The sequence below is a fragment of the Phyllostomus discolor genome, chromosome 2, assembly GCF_004126475.2.
Source record: "Phyllostomus discolor isolate MPI-MPIP mPhyDis1 chromosome 2, mPhyDis1.pri.v3, whole genome shotgun sequence".
In the NCBI taxonomy this organism is placed as follows: Eukaryota; Metazoa; Chordata; class Mammalia; order Chiroptera; family Phyllostomidae; genus Phyllostomus; species Phyllostomus discolor.
In genome coordinates, this window is record NC_040904.2 from 4,467,332 (window position 1) to 4,485,564 (window position 18,233).

Consider the following 18,233-nt stretch of genomic DNA (forward strand, 5'->3'; position numbering starts at 1 on the left):
CAGACGGAAGCCCCGCCCCGTGCAGCAGCCGTCCCAGTGGGAGGGGCTACAATGCATATGGTAAGTAGATACAAATAGAGTGTGTTTTATGGGATGGGTCCTGGGGAGAAAAATAAAAGAGGCAAGGAAGGAGGCAGTGTGTGTGCGTGTGCGTGTCAGGGAGACTTTAAACAGGTGGCCAGGGAAGGCGTCATCCTCAGGGGACACTTGAGTAAAGGCTTGGAAGAGGCGAGGGAGACCCATGAGGTTATCTGGAAGGACCGGGTTTCAGGCAGAGGCCCTGAAAGGCGAGTGTGTTGGGCTGTTCCTTGGCCACAAAGAGTCCAGAGGTCAGGGACGCTAGAGGATGGTGGGCAGGCGAGCAAGCAGAGGATGAGATCAATGGGGACGAAGGGGAGACATCGGTGGGGGGGTGGGGGCTCGAAGCCATTGCTGTGGCCCTGGCTTAGCAGACGGAGGACGGGCCATGGTTCCGGGGTGCAGACCTCAGACCACGCGCTGAAGCTACGCAGCTTTGGGGTTGCAGGGAGAAGCTTGGTTAGAAACCATTTCCCCCTCTTTCACACCTTGAATACAATTCCATGTTGAAAGTTTTTTTCTTTCAAAAGCAAACTCAACCCTTAAAATAATCATTCAGAACCAAATACATTCAATCTAGCAATTCGACTTCTGAGGGTACACCCCAAAGAACTGAAAGCAGAGACTCCTATGGGTGCTAATAGCTCTGTTCACAGTAGCCAAAAGGTGGAGGCAATCCTAGCACCCCTCATCAGATGGATGGATAAACAAAATGTGGTCCATACATACACTGGAATGCTACTCGGTTTTGAAAAGGAAGGAAATGCTGACAGGTGTTACATCATGGATGAACCTCGAGGCCATTATGGTAAATGAAATTAACCAGTCACAAAAAGATGAAGACTGTATAATTCCACTTCTATGAGGCCCCCAGAATGATCCAGTTCATGCAACAGAGAGTAGAGCAAAAGGCGGCCAGGGGCAGAGGGAGGGAGAGATGGGGGTTTATGTTTGATGGTGCAGGTGCAGTTTAGGGAGATGAAAAAGCTCAGGAGACCTGGCTGGTGTAGTTCAGTGGACTGAGCGCGGGCTGTGAACCAAAGCGTCGCAGGTTCGATTCCCAGCCAGGGTACATGCCTGGGTTGCAGGCCATGACCCCCAGCAACTGCCCATTGATGTTTCTCTCTTTCTCTATCTCCCTCCCTTCCCTCTCTAAAAATAAATAAATAAAATCTTAAAAAAAAAGCTCAGGAGACTGATGATAGTGCTACGTGGATGTACTTAATGCCACTGGCCTGTGCACTTCAGAACACCTAAAAATCGTTGAAAGGGAAATTTTATGTTGTTTGTATCTTATCACAATTTTTAAAAATAAAAACAAACTCTTAAAAATCAAAACACCAAATCTATCTTATTCCTATGGATCAAGTACACTTTTTTTTGGTTCCTAAAAAATATTTTAACACGTAACAATATCGACAGCAGTGAAAACAGCTCACAGCTCCTAAGTCAGCTTTCAGAGCGGCCGTGGCCCTGGCGGGGCGGATAACAGGAAGCAGGGGCCGCTGAAACAGAAGGAGAGGAAATGGGCTTCCCCGCCTGTCTTCCACTCTGTTTATGTGAAAATATTCTGCCCTCGGAGATGTTTTGACTTTTGGTATCCTCCTCCTGGGCAAGCCGGAAACCCTGGGAGTTAACATCTTCACTCTTTGTTTCTAAGCAACAACTGAAAGTCGGCAGGGGGAAAAGAATTTTTAATTAAAGAGAGCACAGCAAGACACAGAACCTCAGTTTGATCTGTTTCCCGCATCACGTCCCAGGCAGGAATGCGCACACTTGGGGTTACGCGGTTTTGCCCAGTCCGTAAAGCAGGGGCCGAGTTAAAAGTTATCTAAGATTTCTACACCTTTTTCCAAATTACTTCCTCTCATAAAGATCTTCCTTGAACCCCCAAAAGTTTAAGTTTGAGAAGTGATTATAACACAAAAGTCCACTGAATTCCCAGTGATCTCATTAGCAGTGTGTTTCTTTGACTATATTTTAATTATTCTAACTGCAGCAACAACTCTGGAAAAAATAACCCCACAATGCCTTTATTCTATAGTACCAGTGAATTTATTTTTCATTAAATTCATGGTCAAAACCATGCATAGTTGATGATTATAAGGATGAAGTTAGACTACAGCTCCTTGAAGCTACATAAATTATTTGGAACTCTTAAGAAAATTTGACTCTTTTCTCATTTATTTACTTCTTCAATATTTATGGGTATTAGTATGAGATCACTGATATTTATTTTACACTTTGGGTTATAATTCCCTACTACTTTGTTTTGTTGCTCAAATGGTCCCAGCTTTGGCCATTGTGGTCTGAACGTGTTCTTGGCGGAAGAAAACAAAGCAAAACCCAAAAAGACAAAACGGAGTGTGCAGTTGCCGTGCTGGGTTCTTTCCCCCTTAAATTTACTTTGAGTGGCATCCAGTTTGCAAAGCCCATGGACGCCCAAGGGACATCAGTGCTGGCTCTCTAATGGGGGGGGGGGGAGGCTTTATTTTACTTCTCTGAACCCCACTTTCTAAATCTATAAAATAAAGATAATGCCTATTCGCAGGGCTGAAGTGAGAATAACGTGGATAATTTATAATACTCGCATGTGCTCCACAAGGGACAGATGAGTCCAGGGATAGGAAGCTGCTGGAACAGCCCTGCCCGGAATGACAGGGAGCAGGGTGCCGGCCCCCACGGCGGGAGGGGAAGGGGCGTAGGGAGTGACAGCTTGATGGGGGCGGGGTTTCAAAAGTCTTGGACGGTGGTGTCGGTGGCAAAACAAGGCAGGTACTTTACCACAATAAAAAAAAAAAGAAATATATGCTTATTGTTGAAAATTTAGAAAACATTTTTTTGCATTAATTCCTTTGTAATCCCAATACTTGGTGGCCACCGTCTTGACCCAGGTCCCCGCTGCGGACGGTCTGGACCCTCCCACACGGTTTTGTCGTTTTAACGCCCTGTCATGCACATTTTCCCGGGCTGCTCAAAACCCAGTGAACATTTTTATTAGCTGCATAATATTCCACCGTTGCTTATTTAATCATTGCCACGTTGTTAGGCGAATTTTTCAGCATTATAAATAACACTACAATGAACACTTCTCTGTGATCACCTGCATCTTGTTCCCATTTTAAAATACATCTTTTGGGTCACAATTTTTAGTATCACAGGGAAGTAGAATTACTGGCTCAAGAGGTGACCACGTTCAAGGCACCCGATAGAAGTGGTCATACCTTCTCAGCCAGGCGTGCTGATGACAACGTCGCCAGCGACCTGGAAGACACTGGGTTTTGGGCGCGCAGACCTGGTTGCCCACACCTGCGGTGTAAAATCTTCTCTGCCTTGGTAAATACGGCATCTCACGGTCCCAGCGCTGCCTCTTAATGTGCCTTGCCTGTCCCCACCCCTCAGCTATCTTGAGTGTCTTTTTGAATCATTGTATAAAATTTTACGTAAAAATTAGGTTATTTGTTAATTCCCCCCTTTGCCCTCAAATTAGTTTTAATTATCGTCGCAGTCTGTTGCTCTTCAAGGAGACAGGGGGAACATTTAAATTTTTGAAGTTCTTTGATTTGGAGACCGCAGGGTCGGTGGGGCGCGGAGACGCTCGGAGCGAAGCTGCGAGGCCGGGCCGCAGGCTTCCGCGACCTCGGCGCCGCGCCACCGACCCACCAGCGCTGCGCCCCCCTGACGCTGCGCTCCGACGCGGCAGGCGAGTCCTGCGGGGGCTGGGAAGTGTCCCTGGCTGCCCTCTAAGCACGGGGGGGCGCTAACCCGAGGACAGTCCCACTCCCGTGAAAAGCCGCGTTCTTCCCCAAGGCGCCCGTGGGTGCGAAGGGTGCTCTGCTCGCCTCGCTCTCCTCTCCATGACCCTCCACCCGGTTCGAGCATCGCCGTCGGGACGTCCCGGGCGCCCGCCGTTCACAGCGAAGGCAGGGCGGGTCCACGCGCTCTCGAGGCTTCTGCAGCCGCTCTCAAAACCCCGAGACCGCTTTCAAGAGAAGGACATGGGGTTCCTCTAAATCTGGGGACCAAGATGCTCACGCAGGAACCAGAATCCCGAGGGCTGCGGGAAACCCCAAAGACGTGGGAAGGATCCACGGACCCTCCCATCTCACACTCGGCCGGGGAGGCCCCTCGGCGAGCACCCGCCCCCCACAACCCTCGAAGGAGGGCCCTCGACGGAACCGCCCACGGCCCCGCCCCCCACGTGTCCTCCTCCTCGTGCTTCGCGGGTCACTTCCCACTGTCCCTTCCACCAGCTTCCTCATCACAGCTCCTGGCGACCCTCCCTGGGTTTCCTTTGTCCCCTCCCCACCCTTGCTCCGCGGCTTCCTGGGTCCGCTCCTTAATACCCACCACTCCACCCTCGTCTCGCCGCGGCTCACCCTCCGGGAGCTTTTCCTGTCCCCTCCCCCTCTACGGCCTCCCTGTCTCCTCCCGGAGCGTCTCCCGTGACCTTCCCGCCCCCTCCGGTTTCCCGTGTCCCCTCCCCTCCCCGCCCCCGTTTTTAAACCTGGCGCCGGGCGCGCGGGTAGGTGAGCGCCGTAGCTCGAGCGGTTACGGGCGCCGCGGAGTCCCCCGCGCAGCTGGAGGGGCGCGGGCTCCGCGGGCACCATGAGACCAGAGACGGCGGCCGGAGCTCGGGAGGCGCGGGGTCGCGTCTGTCATTGCCCCGCGGACGGTGCCCGGGGGCCGCCACCGCCGCCGCCGCCGCCGCGCGAGCCCGAGAGGTGAGGGTGTCCCTGCGGCCCGGGTGGGCGCGTCGAGAGGCGCGCGGCGCCTGGTGCCGGGAGCGGGATGCCCGGGCCCTGAGTCCCCGAATCTCACCGCGACGCTGGGCAAGTTGGGGACGCAGAGTCGTCTCGGTTCCAGCGCTCAGCGGCGGGGGTCCCGGAGGTTTCAGCGAGGAAAGGGGCCAGCGCTTCCGTTGGTCTGAAATTCACCCGGCCGGGAGCGTTGCTGTCCCCGGGGCCTCTCACCGAGCCGTGCAGGGGGACCCCTTCACGCTCACTGTCACAGCCTTAGTGGCAGTCTTGGCGCTGTTTGAGGCTCAGCGACCGCTGCCCCGTGCGCCTGCCCTTGTCAAGGTAGTGAAGTGTAAGGAAATCCTAAAGGCCGGGAAGTGTGGAAGGGGCTGGGTGGCCGGGCAGCCAGAGAGGAGAGGCCGAGTCCCCTTTGTGCATTGTATCCAGTAGAACTCTGGAGTCAAGATCCTTCATAACTGAGGCAGTGTCCTTGGGATTCATGAGCGACAAAGTAGCCAGTCACGGGAGGGAATCTGAATTGAAGAGTCCAGCCAGGCAGGGGGAGAAAGTCCTCAGCTACCGTGTCCCCTGATAATTGTATCAGACTTGGGACTTCTCGGAGCGCTGTGGAGGCAGAGAACTGGGGGTGTGGCAGGCCGGAAAAACACACATGGCATTGTGTATCCACAGGCTGGGGGCTTGAGGGGACACTGGGGTGTACAGTGACTCTTTGTTTTTTTTAAAAAAATATTTTAGTTACTTATTTTCAGAGAGGAGAAGGGAGGGAGGAAGGAAAAGAGAGACACATCAATGTGTGGTTTCCTCTGGCACACCTCCCACTGGGATCTGCCCTGCAACCCAGGCATGTGCCCTGACTGGGAATCGAACCTGCCACCCTTTGGTTTGAAGGCTGGCACTCAATCCATTGAGCCACACCAGCCAGGACCCCAGTGTCTCCTCTGCACACAGTAGACATGATGAGAATGATAACTCTTATGGCATAATTCTGAAAGACAGCGGAGGATGCTGGGGTTCACTCCTGGTCCCTGCCATTCCAGCTCTACACCGTGGAGACCTTGGATCCTGACTCCCCGAGATGCTGAGCGGACCAGACCTGGAGGCCAGGTAAGGTGAAGTGTGGGCGTGGTGGGTATCCCCCAGTTGTCAGAAAACAGCACCCTCTCTGAAATGAGGGGACCGTGAATAGCCCCCCGCCCGGCCTTGCCTTGGTCATCTAGTGCAAAAGCAAGCAGTGTACACTAAGAGCCTGGTGAGTGGTGTCCGTCAGAGCCCAGGCACCGGAGACTGGGCTCCTGCTTGCTTCTCTCCTGAAAAGCAAAGCCTCTCCAGCACAGCTGTTTCACGGGCCTTATAAGCGAGTTCTTCTATGTTGGGGCTTTTTTTTTTCACCCCTTGCAGACCAGCAGGTAGAGAGAGGCCAGGAGAGAAGGCTGCCTCGGTCCCCTCGCCTCAGAAGAATGATGTGTGTGTCGTTAGCTCTGGGCAGGTGCCACCGTGTAAATAAGGGCAGAGGCCAGGCTGGGGTGCCCCAAAGATGTGGTGGAAAGGCCGCTCCTGCTGCCTGGGCCTTTCTGGCGCACTTTCAACCCTGTCTGCAAGCACTGCTGGGATAGCTCGTGCTGGCTGAGCAAATACACTCCCGTGGAGGGCTTTGTGGGCGAAGATTAATGGCCACCACTGTTCTTTTGTGTCCTGCAGTGGTGGCTACATTGCTTTACACTGGTTGAAGTGACGGCTTGGGCTTGCTTTCATGGAATTTACCTTTTCTTGGTAAATTTTAACATAGAAATGGATGGCTCTTCTTTTAAAATGCTGACATTAATTAGACTAGTAAGGACCATGTATTTAATTTACATATAACTACATGTGGTTTATGGCAGTTATTTGTAATGTGATAAACTCAGGTGCAGGAAAGCAGATTTAGATGCTTTTTAAAAGTCGTGTGAATAATTTTAAAAATTATATTTTGCATTGAAATTACATTTAAAAAATTAATCACACGGATTTAAAGTTTTAGTTCAGCTACTATTAAAGAACAAAGCAAGTAAATATCAAATTAACAAGAAATATGATTTTGTAGCCCAAATTAGTGTTAAATTCATGTGATGTCTAAATGATGAAAAATAATTGTTTCTTTTGCATTCAAACATAAGTTCTTAAACATAAGACTTTAAAAAAAAGATTTTATTTATTTATTTTTAGAGAGGGGAAGGGAGAGAGAAAAACATCAGTGTATGGTTGCCTCTTACCTGCCTTCTGCTGGGGACCTATCCCGCAACCCAGGCACACACCCTGATTGGGAATTGAACCCGTGACCTCTGGTACTCAATCCACTGAGCCACACCAGCCAGGGCCATAAGATGTTTTTTAATTTTAATTTTATTGTTTATGTTATTTCAGTTGTCCCCGCCTTTTCTCTGCCCACCTCCACCCAGCTTAAACATAAGAGTTAAAAGGCCCTTGGAAGAGAGGGTATATAGAAATATACAATTATCCTACTTTCTTTTGAATGTATGTAGAGCCTATCAGTTGCAAGAATAGAAATGCTATAGCATACTTCCTTATGTAAGGCAAGAGGGTGCGTTTTTTTTTTATCCCTATTGTGATGAGAAGGCCATTCGTGGGAAAAGTGAAGATTGCAGGAAAAAATGTTAAACTGTAGCGACTTTCTAGTTGATTGTCAACATGGCACACTGGTTGAAGCAGTTGTGTCCTTGGATTTTTTTTTTGGGGGGGGGGGCGGTGGAGGGTGGGAGCCCCGTGGGCCTGTAGCGCTCGCTGCCCCACTTCCCCCGGGTCCCGTCTCTACCGAGCCCAGCTGGCTGGACGGAGAGGCCAGCGGCGAGCGACCGCCAGCGGAGCACCGCGCACGGTCCGGGGGATACCCCGCCGCCGGGTGTGCGCAGCCCGGCGCGGGAAGGGAACGCTTGCTCCACAGCGCCCTCTCCCGACAAAAGAGGAGAATTCCTTGGCTCCGGAGCCCTGTTGGGCATTTCCCGAGAAATTTCAGGGAATGCTTCAAGGCCTTGACCTGAGTGGAGCCACCCTCACCCACTGGTGCCTCTAAATCCCCTTGGGAGCTCTCTCCCTCCCCTGCCAGGGGACAGTGAACGGCAGACTAACCCTTTGTTGACCTCCGTTCCATTTCCCTCCTGGCTACTTGCCAGCCCTGCCAAGCCGGCGATTTCCTGGAAGATGTCACGACCCGTGTTCTCCGGTCCCCACCCTCCGGTTCTGCAGGCCGCCCACCCCTTGGCTTGGGCGGAGTCCCAGGCACGCGCGTCCCTCCCCATTGGATTTAAAACGCTTGGACCAGGGGCGGGGGGGGGGGGGACCCACCTGTCCATCTTCGAATCCCTCACAGTGCCCTGGACATCCCTGGCGACAGTGAAAGGAAGACAGGCGTACAGAGTTCTGCTAGGGGGTTTAAACCGTCTCTGAGGTCCCAGCTGATGCTGACTCGCGCAGGCCACTTAGATTTTGTGTTTATAAATTTCAGGATGCGACTCCAGAGCCTCCTTGATTGTATGTGTTTGTGTGTGTCTGTCTTTACAGCTGGAAGCTGGGGGCGACCAACAGACTCCTGGACCGAAGGGGGCCTTTGGGTTTCAGCACCCTGTAAGGTAACACGACCTCACAGTAAGAAATGCAGCGTTTCCTTTTACTATCAGTGTTCGCACGCTCGAGCGCCTTCTCCTGCTTGCATTTTCAACCAAGTGCAAAAGAATTCCGTATTCCCCAGCATTATGTAGTTACTATTATCCCAAGAAACTTCGGGGATATTTATTAGGGCTTTTTTTTTTTTTAAGATGATACTGGCAAATATCTTTTTAAAAAATGGTATTACAGCTCTTCCCGTGTTTCTCCCTTTCCCCACCTCCACTCAACCCTAATCTTCTCCCCTCCCTCAGTCCATCCCCACCTCTGTGTCCGTGGGGCATGTTCTCGTGGGGCTTCCGGAACCCGTTCATTTATTCATTCAGGCTTTGTTTGAGTTGCAAATGGGAATTGGCCTGCCTTTCCTTCAAACCTTTCGTTTACTACCTCTTATTACACACTATGTCTTGTGTTAAATTTGGTGGAGTGTGAGTTGCCTAAGCATGCCTTAGCTGTGCGGATACATTTCTGTCTCTCTCCCGGGAAATGTTAGTGTGTTATCTAGCAGGGGTGTCCGGCGTTTTGGCATTTCTGGGCCACACTGGAAGAAGAGTTGTCTTGGGCCACACATTAAATACATTGCAACATGTAATCACACACACAAAACTCTCATAATGTTTTAAGTAAATTTACGAATTTGTGTTGGGTCGCATTCATAGCCATGCTGGGCCGCGGGTTGGACCCCCCTGCGAACAGAGTGGACCTTTGCAGCAGAAGTGCTGCCTGCACTGGAATGGATGGGTGCTCCCCCAAATGTCCTCCGCTCTTTCTTGGGGGGCTTCTGCGGTCCTGGTGGGAGCAGGCCCCCCACTGCTGTTTCCTTCTCACTTCAAGCCTTAGAAGCAGGTGGCTTGTGCTGGGGGTGGGGGGTATCTGTTTCTCTGTCTCCATCCACCCTTTTCTTCACCAGAACAAAACTAGTCTGCGCCCTGACTTTTCACTGGAATGTTTTCCCCCTGTTTACCCTGGCAGACTGGACCCTTCATCACACCCATGGACACTGGTTGCTGAAGGTGCTATCTAGAGCCCTCGGGCTGGTCACAGGGTGACTGTTGGACAAGGGAAGCTTTCCTAGGGGCCTTTCTGTCAGTGGTCCTTAGTCCTCGTGGGATCACTGGGCAAGCTTTACAAATACAGACCGTGGTGGGTGGCCCCCCCCGGGAGGGTCCGAAGCGCTTGTTCTGGGGAAGGCCTCGGGGCCCGTGTTCTACAGGCTCTGCAGGAGATCCGGGGCGTGCTTCGGGGTGAGACCCCCACCCTCCTGGGCCTTCCCCTGCACCACCTGCCAGGCCTGCCACCTGCAGACGCCCTGCTCCTGTTCCGGCTCCCCAGCTTTAGATTCGGTGAACATGTGGTGACTGGTGAGGCATGCGTTGCAAACTAAAGAACCGTTTTCTCACAGACACTTGCCAGCCTGCACCGAAGCGGAGAGAACAGGACAGCGAGCCCCTGTGCCCAGCACCAACCAGCCTTGTTCATCATCGGCGTTTTCCGACCTGGTCACCTCGGTCGCCCTCTCCCAACTCTTTTTTTTTTTAAATTGTTGGCAGAATATTTCAAAGCAAATTCCAGACATCCTACGAATTCGAATTCACCTGTAAATACAGTAACCCCCCCTTGCCTGTGGCTTCGCTTTCTGAGGTTTCAGTCTACGCAGAGTTACACAACTTACAGCTTTCAAATTGCACGTCCTTCCATGAGTCAGTGATGAAAGCAATGATTTTCGCCCTTTCCACCGCCCGGGACATGAATCACCCCTTTGTCCGGCGGCTCCAAGCTGTGGTCACTGCCTGACCGTTAGTCACTCAGTAGCCCTCTCGGCAACCAGATCGACTGTCAGGTCATCTCAGTGCTTGTGTTCGAGCGACCCTCACTTATCTGATAGTGGGCCCGAAGCCATACATTTGATTACAGCATATTGTGGTTTAATTTTTATTTGTTGATTTTTAGAGAGGGAAGGGAGAAAAGGATATCGATTTGTTGTTCTGCTTATTTATGCATTCATTGGTCGATTCTTTTTTTAAGAGTTTATTATTATTATTTTTAAAGATTTTATTTATGTATTTTTAGAGAGGGAAGGGAGAGAGAAACATTAATGTACGGTTGCTGGGGGTCATGGCCTGCAACCTAGGCATGTGCCCTGACTGGGAATTGAACCTGCGACACTTGGGTTTGCAGCTCGTGCTCAATCCACTGAGCTACGCCAGCCAGGGCTATTTAGTTATTTTTTTAAAGAGGGGAAGGGAGGGAGAAAGAGAGGGAGAGAAACATCAATGTGTGGCTGCTTCTTGCACACCCCCTACTGGGGACCTGGCCTGCAACCCAAGCATGTGCCCTAACCAGGAATGGAACCAGCAACCCTTTGGTTCGCAGGCCAGCACGCCAGCACTCAATCCACTGAGCCACACTAGCCAGGGGTCATTGGTTGATTCTTGTAGGTGCTCTGACCTAGGAGCAAACCCACAACCTTGGCACATAGGGATGACGCTCTAACCAACTGAGCTACCCTGCTAGGGCCAATATATTGTTATCACTATTCTATTTTATTATTAGCTATTGTTAATCTCTTACTGTGCCTAATTTATAAATTAAACTTTACCATAGGTAGGTATGTATGCTTAGAAAAAGTACAGTTTGTGTAGAGTTTGGTATTATCTGTGGTTTCAGGTACCCACTGCGGAGGCCGGGGGTGTCTTGCTACGTGCCCACCAAGATACAGGCAGACTACCGGACTCCAGCATAACGCTAAGTTTAATGTGGCCAAACTCTGTGCTATGCTTATATCACACTCATAGGTATGGAGTCTTTTCTGCCTGTTGCAGAGTTTCTCAACTACAAATACTTGGCTGGGACTGGCCCATTCTTTGTTGCTGGAGGTGAGAGGCTGTCCTGGGCATTACAGGATCCAAAACCGTGTCCCTGGCCTTTACCCACCCACTCTGTGCCAGTACTTTCTCCTCAGTCATGGCAACAACAAAAAAACGTCTCCAGACATTGCCACCAGCCTCCTAGAGGTCGAGGTGAAGAATCACCAGTCTGTCGGAAAGCTTAGGCAATTTGAAATGGTCAGGCATTATTTCTAGCCGGGTGTCTTCTCGCTCTTCCTTGCCAGGGGACGCGAAATCCAAAAAGGGGGACTTGATATTAGCTTTGCGAATAAGCAGCGATCAATTGATAATCCTCTCGGTTCGTCAGTTCCTCGGGAGACCACGGGGGGAAGCACAAACAAGTCCGTAAAATGTTTTCAAGGACGAGAGAGGATGGAGAGAGAGGGAACATTTTACAGACTTTCACTAGAATCCTAAATTTACAAAACCTGGAGTTAGAGGTTCCAAATGTATATTATTTCTTTTATTTTTTTTAAGATTTTATTTATTTATTTTCAGAGAGAGGGGAAGGGAGGAAGGAAGAGGGAGAGAAACATCAGTGTGTGGTTGCCTCTTACGCGCCCCCTACTGGGGACCTGGTGAGCTACCCAGGCGTGTGCCCTGACTGGGAATCGAACCAGTGACTCCTTGGTTCACAGGCTGGCACTCAGTCCACTGAGCCACACCAGCCAGGGCTTCCTTTTTAAAATAGACATACAGTTATGCTATCAAAATGTCCCCGGAGTGGGGCCTTTCTCCTTTTCCCTTCCCCGTTCACTTTCTCCCTTTCTCTTCCTACGGCATAAATAGCCAGGGCTGCCGCTTTCTCTTACAGACAGGCCAGTGACCAACCCCTATAGCTTCTCTAGGGCAACGTCCAGAAGGATTAGCTGCTTCTCTTCTAGCCCAGGGCCTCAGAGTGGAGTTTGCTCTGGAGCCCAAAGGGCCACAGCATTCCCCACGCTTCAGGGCTTCACCTGAACAGGACCAGGATGGGGGGGGGGCTCCTACTCCTCATCTTGGAACTCGGTGTTTCCGTTTCGTCTTACCTCCTCAGAAGCACGCCCTTTTTCCTCCATTGATTTGCTCACTCAGATCGTAACTCATTGCCAAAGTAGCGTGGGACCCTCGCCAGGCCTCGGCCTCGGCCTCTGCCCGCAGTGGCGTCCTGGTGACGTCATACAAAACACTGTGTGCAGCGAAGGCAAAATCCGAGAGGAAGTTTGGCAGTTAGCTGCTTCGAGGGGAAAAAAAAAGATCATTTAGATGCAGCTGTGAACTGTTTCAAGTTGATTCATGCTGGATTTGTTTCTTAACTATTAGGCTTTATTTACCCGTTTCCAAGCGCCAAGAATACCTGCAGAGCTCTGGGGAGAAAGTGCTGGCCAGTTTCCCGGTGCAAGCCACCATCCACTTCTATGACGACGCGTCGGACTCAGAGGACACAGAGTGCGAGGAAGACCCGCCGCTGCCTCCCCGGGAGGCGCAGGGCCAGGCGGAGGACCGCCCGGGAGGACCGTGCGGAGAGGAGCTGATGCGCTCAGGACAGAGATCTGGAGGACAGGGTAGCTCCCCGGGGGGCGCCGAGTGCTCTTCCTCCAAATAGGTGGGGTCTCCCGGGCCAGACCTGCCTCGCATGCCCTCTTGGGGACAGCTGTGCCTGGACACGTTTCATTTGCCCCGGGTGTGCGTGGGGTCGGGGCGGCCTTGGCTTTGGCTGTCTCTGTCCAGCACTCCATGTAGGGTGAGGAGGACTCGCAGCTTTCCCATTTCCTCGGGCCAACTCTGCCTCGGGGCACCCCTGTGCACCACCGGGAGAGGGGTCCAGCGCCAGGGGGACCTTTGCGTGCACACGGGTTCTTAGCGGGCCGGGTGGACTTCCAAAGCGCGGTCAGCGCGGCCACTGCCTCTCGCTTCACCTGAGGCGCATTATTTCGCTATTTCTGCTTTTGTGTAAAAGATACTGTGAGAAGGTTGATGTGCTTGGGTAGTGGCATTCTGAAAAAAATTATTTATCAAAAACAAACAAAATGCCCTGGCTGGTGTAGCTCAGTGGATTGAGCGCGGGCTGCGAACCAAAGTGTCGCAGGTTCGATTCCCAGTCAGGGCACATGCCTGGGTTGCGGGCCATGGCCCCCAGCAACCACACATTGATGTTTCTCTCTCTCTCTCTCTTTCTCCCTCCCTTCTCTCACTCTAAAATAAATAAATAGATAAAATCTTAAAAAATAAAATAAAATAAAATAAAACAAAAAACCAAAACAATAATCCTTGTAAGAGCAACAGAAGTAAAAAAGATGGATGTGGGGGAGACAGTCCCCGATAGGAGTTGCCGTGATTGCTGTGTAAGGCCCGTGCGTATGAACGGAGAGAGCGGGGAGCTGTAATTCTGAGTGGGGGACGACTTGGGGCTTGTTACTGGAGTAGAATGACACTGTTTCCCATCAAGCGTTGATGGGAAATTGTTTTCAGTTGTGTATGTGAGTGACCAGATGAGCGTTTTCCTCCGAGCACTGTACTTAACCTTCTTACGTGTAGTTGTCTTCCTGTACGCGTGGTTTTTCCTTGAAATCAATATTTTGAAAGAAAAAATAAAGTTTGATGACCCCCTTTTTTGTTTAAGGCATTTCTGTATTTAATTAGTTCCTACATTAATGTTTTTAAAGGTTTATTAGGATATGTTTTTATATTTAACCCTTAAATGATGTTTATTGTTTTTAAGCATGTAGGGAAAAAAAGCATAAAAAAAGAAAACAAAATGGTCTATAACCTCAATGCTCAAACAATCCATTAATAGTTTAAAAATAGGAGGCACCTGGCTGGGGTGGCTCAGTGAATTGAGCGCCAGGCTGCAAAGCAAAGGGTCATGGGTTCGGTTCCCAGTCAGGGCACGTGCCTGGGTTGCAGGCCAGGTCCCCCCAGTGTGGGGTGCATGAGAGGCAACCACACATTGATGCTTCTCTCCCTCTTTCTCCCTCCTTCCCCCTCTCTCTGGAAAAATAAATACATAAATACATAAATAAATAAATATTCTTTTTTAAAAATAGGAAGAATACATACAGATATTTTAACAATCCAAACAGTATAGAAAAATCTATATTGCAAAGCCAATGTTACCCTTTCTTGTCCAAAGGTAGCTAATGCCAATTATTTTTATTGCTCTACTTTTTTAAAAAAATTACCTTTTTGGATCTTTTTAAACATTTCTGTTATTTTTGGTTTATTTTAACTTTTTTAAAATAGGTTATTTTATTTTATTGTATCTTTTGCTTGTTTAAGGTACTTTTTTCAAATTTAAAAACAATTTCACCTGAGTTTATTTCAAAAAAAGAATTACAATGGCCTCCTATTTTGTTGGGTTTTAACAAAAAAAGTTTAGAAGCTTAATCTTTTTTTTTATTATTTTCTCCTGTGTTTTCTTCTTGAGGTTTTTTTTTTTTTTTTTAAGATTTTATTTACTTATTTTTAGAGAGGGAAGGGAGAGAGAAAGAGAGAGAGAGAGAAACATCAATGTGCAGTTGCTGGGGGCCGTGGCCTGCAACCCAGGCATGTGTCCTGACTGGGAATCGAACCCGCAATGCTTTTGTTCATAGCCTGAGCTCAACCCACTGAGCTACGCCAGCCAGGGCTAGAAGCTTAGCCTTACTCTCACATGATGCTCGGGATGAAGCCAAGGTCATTACCTTTGTCTTTGTTTAGCTGTCTTTTTTTTTAAAGATTTTATTTTTAGACAGAGGGAAGGGAGGGTGAAAGAGAGGGAGAGAAACATCAATGTGTGGTTGCCTCTCATGCCCCACTACTGGGGCCGTGGCCTGCAACCGAGGCATGTGCCCTGACTGGGAATTGAACCGGTGACGCTTTGGTTCACAGGCTCATGCTCAATCCACTGAGCTACACCAGCTGGGGCTGTGTAGCTGTCTTAATAAATCAATTTTGCTGAGGAAAAAGATCTGGCCTGGTCACCAGTTCCCCATTAAGAAACCAAACCTGGTCTGCAGGCGGACGGCACCACAATTTCCAATGTGCTATGTGGTACGCTTTCCTTACTTTACTTGGAGCTTGGCCAGCTCAGTGCAAAGAAGGAAAACAGGACACTTTGGAATGACAAGGGACGGAATCACAGGTCCTCCACGGTGCGGAGAGACCACGTGGTGTCAGGGGGGGAGAGGGCAAGTGGGACCTCCTCCACCCCGGGTTCTGGTGGCCGCTGGGTCGCTGGCAGACAGGCCCAGGCCGGCACAAGCTCCACGTGTGTCTTCGTGTGCCCTCCTCGTCACCAGCGTCTGAGGTGGCGGCCTCTCACAGACTCTCTCATGAACCACACCTCACGCTGAATGAACTCTTGGAAGCTGCCGGTTCTCTGCCGTTCTGACCGAAGCAGGTGGCAGCTTCATCCAGCCATATCGCCCTGTGCACCCAGCGGTTGTGGGTTTGATCCCCAGCCGGGACTCCTACAGGAGGAAACCGGTCGATGTTTCTCTCACATCCTTGTTTCTCTCTCCCCCCAACCCCTTCCTCTCTAAAATCAATAAACGTATCTCCAGGTCAGGGTTAAAAAATAAAAACAATTTTTTAAAGAAACAAAATGATTTGGGTCTTTGTGTGTGTGTGTATGTGTATTTTTTAAAAATACTTGCTAGCTGGTATATTTCTAAGAATCAGCCCCTGAAAATTTCAGAAAAATGTGAAGGTAATGTTTGAGTTTGACACTTCTAAGTGGTTTGCAAAAAGGTGGCTGGTTAACCTCTGTTTAATTTAACAGACTATTATGGTCCCTACCTGTATGATGAGAAAGGCTTACAAAAGTTCCCTGTTTCAGAGGTCTTACTTTTGTAAAATTATGCACATTGTCCAACCTTTTCAAGGGGCTTGGTGGTTTACTCCATCCGACAGACACGCAGAGGAGAGAGAGAGAAAGTTACTCTTTGAAAGAAAGGCTCCTTTTATTGTCCTGTTGCCTGGGCTTTACAAATCAGGGACTTTCTCTTTAAAAACCTGACCTCTGGAGATGCCTGCCTGTGTCCACCCCACCTGGAACCAGGCAGCGGGACCTGCACAGTGGCCGCCTCATTGCATGACCTTCCGCTCACCAGCTCTCCACTGCCTCCCCCATTCCCTCCCGACACCCCTCCGGTTCCACTCACTCACCAAAAAGGAAGACAAAGAACTTTCATGGTATTTTCTTTTTTTAAGATTTTATTTATTTTCCAGAGAGAAGGGAAGGGAAGGAGAAAGAGAGGGAGAGAGACATCAATGTGTGGTTGCCCCTCACGTGTCCCCAACTGGGGACCCGGCCCGCAACCCAAACATGTGCCCTGACCAGGAATCGAACTGGCAACGCTGTGGTTCACAGGCCCACACTCAATCCACTGAGCTGCGCCAGCCAGGGCTCCAGTGGTATTTTCTAAAACCTGCACTTCTCCTCCAATGTATTTGCTACAGTAGCTTGCCTGCTAATGAGGCAGTAAATGGATTTCACAGGAGGTGCCCTCTTTATACCTTTTCTCTGGAGTCCGTCTCAGCTTCTGGTTAAAGCAGCCACCTCTGCAAGGGTTACACTTAGTCGGGTTTCCATAAAATGTATCGCTCTGAATAAGTAAGTCTTTTATGGTAGAAGCTGACTTCTTCTTTCAGCAGCTCTCAGAAAGGAGCTCCTAGGGAATTTGATTGCTGAAACAGAACCTTGCAAATGCCACAGGCTGAAGCGTGTTAGGGACACGGCACTTTCGTGCTGTTGTACAGCAACCCTCCCGCAGTGCGGGTCTGTTGCAATGTTCGGTTCTTTTTTTTTTTAAAGATTTTATTTATTTTTAGAGAGGGAAGGGAGGGAGAAAGAGATAGAGAGAGAAACATCAATGTGAGGTTGCTGGGGGTCATGGCCTACAACCCAGGCATGTGCCCTGACTGGGAATCGAACCTGCGACACTGTGGTTCGCAGCCCGCACTCAGTCCACTGAGCTACGTCAGCCAGGTGTTCAGTTCTTCACATCTCCCGCTGCTGCTGTCTTCCAACGGATCTGCGAGCAAAAGGATGCCTTTTTGCTCGCAAAGGATCCATTTTTTTTTTATTTTTTTTTTTTTTTTTAAATATTTTATTTATTTATTTTTAGAGAGGGAAGGGAGGGAGATAGAGAGAGAGAGAGAAACATCAATGTGCGGTTGCTGGGGGTCATGGCCTGCAACCCAGGAATGTACCCTGGCTGGGAATCGAACCTGGGACACTTTGGTTCCCAGCCCTCGCTCAATCCACTGAGCTACGCCAGCCAGGGCTAGGATCCATTTGTTTTTATATTGCTTCCTGTTTGCTATTTTAACCAGGTTTACTGCTGTGGGAAGAAAATGTGTTCTCCCAGTGGCGTGTTTCTTTCTGAGCTTCTGTATTAAACAAGAAACTGCAAAAAAAAAATTCCACTAAACATTCAACATTAAATTTGGTGACATTTTAGAAATTTTAGAAAATGTATAATCTGCTTTCTGTCCACCTGCAATTTCCTGTCCTGGGTATTTAATACAAACAGGATTATACAACAGGCGGCCTTTGGTGTCCAGCTTCCTTCACGGGGCATGACGTCTCCAGGCTCATCCATGTTGTGTCATGCATCAGTGTAACGCTCCACTGCATGGAGAGGCCACGTGGCATGCAAACGGCACCCAGGTCAAAAACAACACAACCAGTCCCCCCAGGATACCCCCTGTGCGCCCCCTCCCGGTCACCACCTTCCCGCACTACAGATTCCATTTGTCTGGCTTGGGACCTGATACCAGTGGGACCACAGGGCACGTGCCCTTTCGGGCCTGGTCCTCTCCCTGACATGAGTTTGCGGGACGCGAGCACACTGCGTGCAGGTGCAGAGGCCCGTTCTCACGGCCG

General features: G+C 49.9%; 1 protein-coding gene across 1 annotated transcript; it reads left to right on the forward strand.

Annotated features, from left to right (window-relative positions):
• The first annotated feature begins 4,474 nt into the window (after positions 1-4,474).
• Positions 4,475-13,369, forward strand: RIPPLY3 (ripply transcriptional repressor 3). Its single transcript, XM_028504734.2, has 4 exons — positions 4,475-4,802; positions 5,876-5,942; positions 8,394-8,461; positions 12,686-13,369. Exons 1-4 carry the CDS (start codon positions 4,687-4,689, stop codon positions 12,966-12,968), a joined length of 534 nt encoding a protein of 177 aa, XP_028360535.1. The 5' UTR covers positions 4,475-4,686; the 3' UTR covers positions 12,969-13,369.
• The last annotated feature ends 4,864 nt before the right edge of the window (positions 13,370-18,233 follow it).

Excerpts from the sequence above, each read along its gene's own strand:
- RIPPLY3 (XM_028504734.2), top strand. The coding sequence starts at position 4,687 with ATGAGACCAGAGACGGCGGCCGGAGCTCGGGAGGCGCGGGGTCGCGTC. Across the intron at positions 4,803-5,875 it reads CCGCCGCGCGAGCCCGAGAG|CTCTACACCGTGGAGACCTT; the intron begins GTGAGGGTGTCC and ends CTGCCATTCCAG. Across the intron at positions 8,462-12,685 it reads GGGTTTCAGCACCCTGTAAG|GCTTTATTTACCCGTTTCCA; the intron begins GTAACACGACCT and ends CTTAACTATTAG.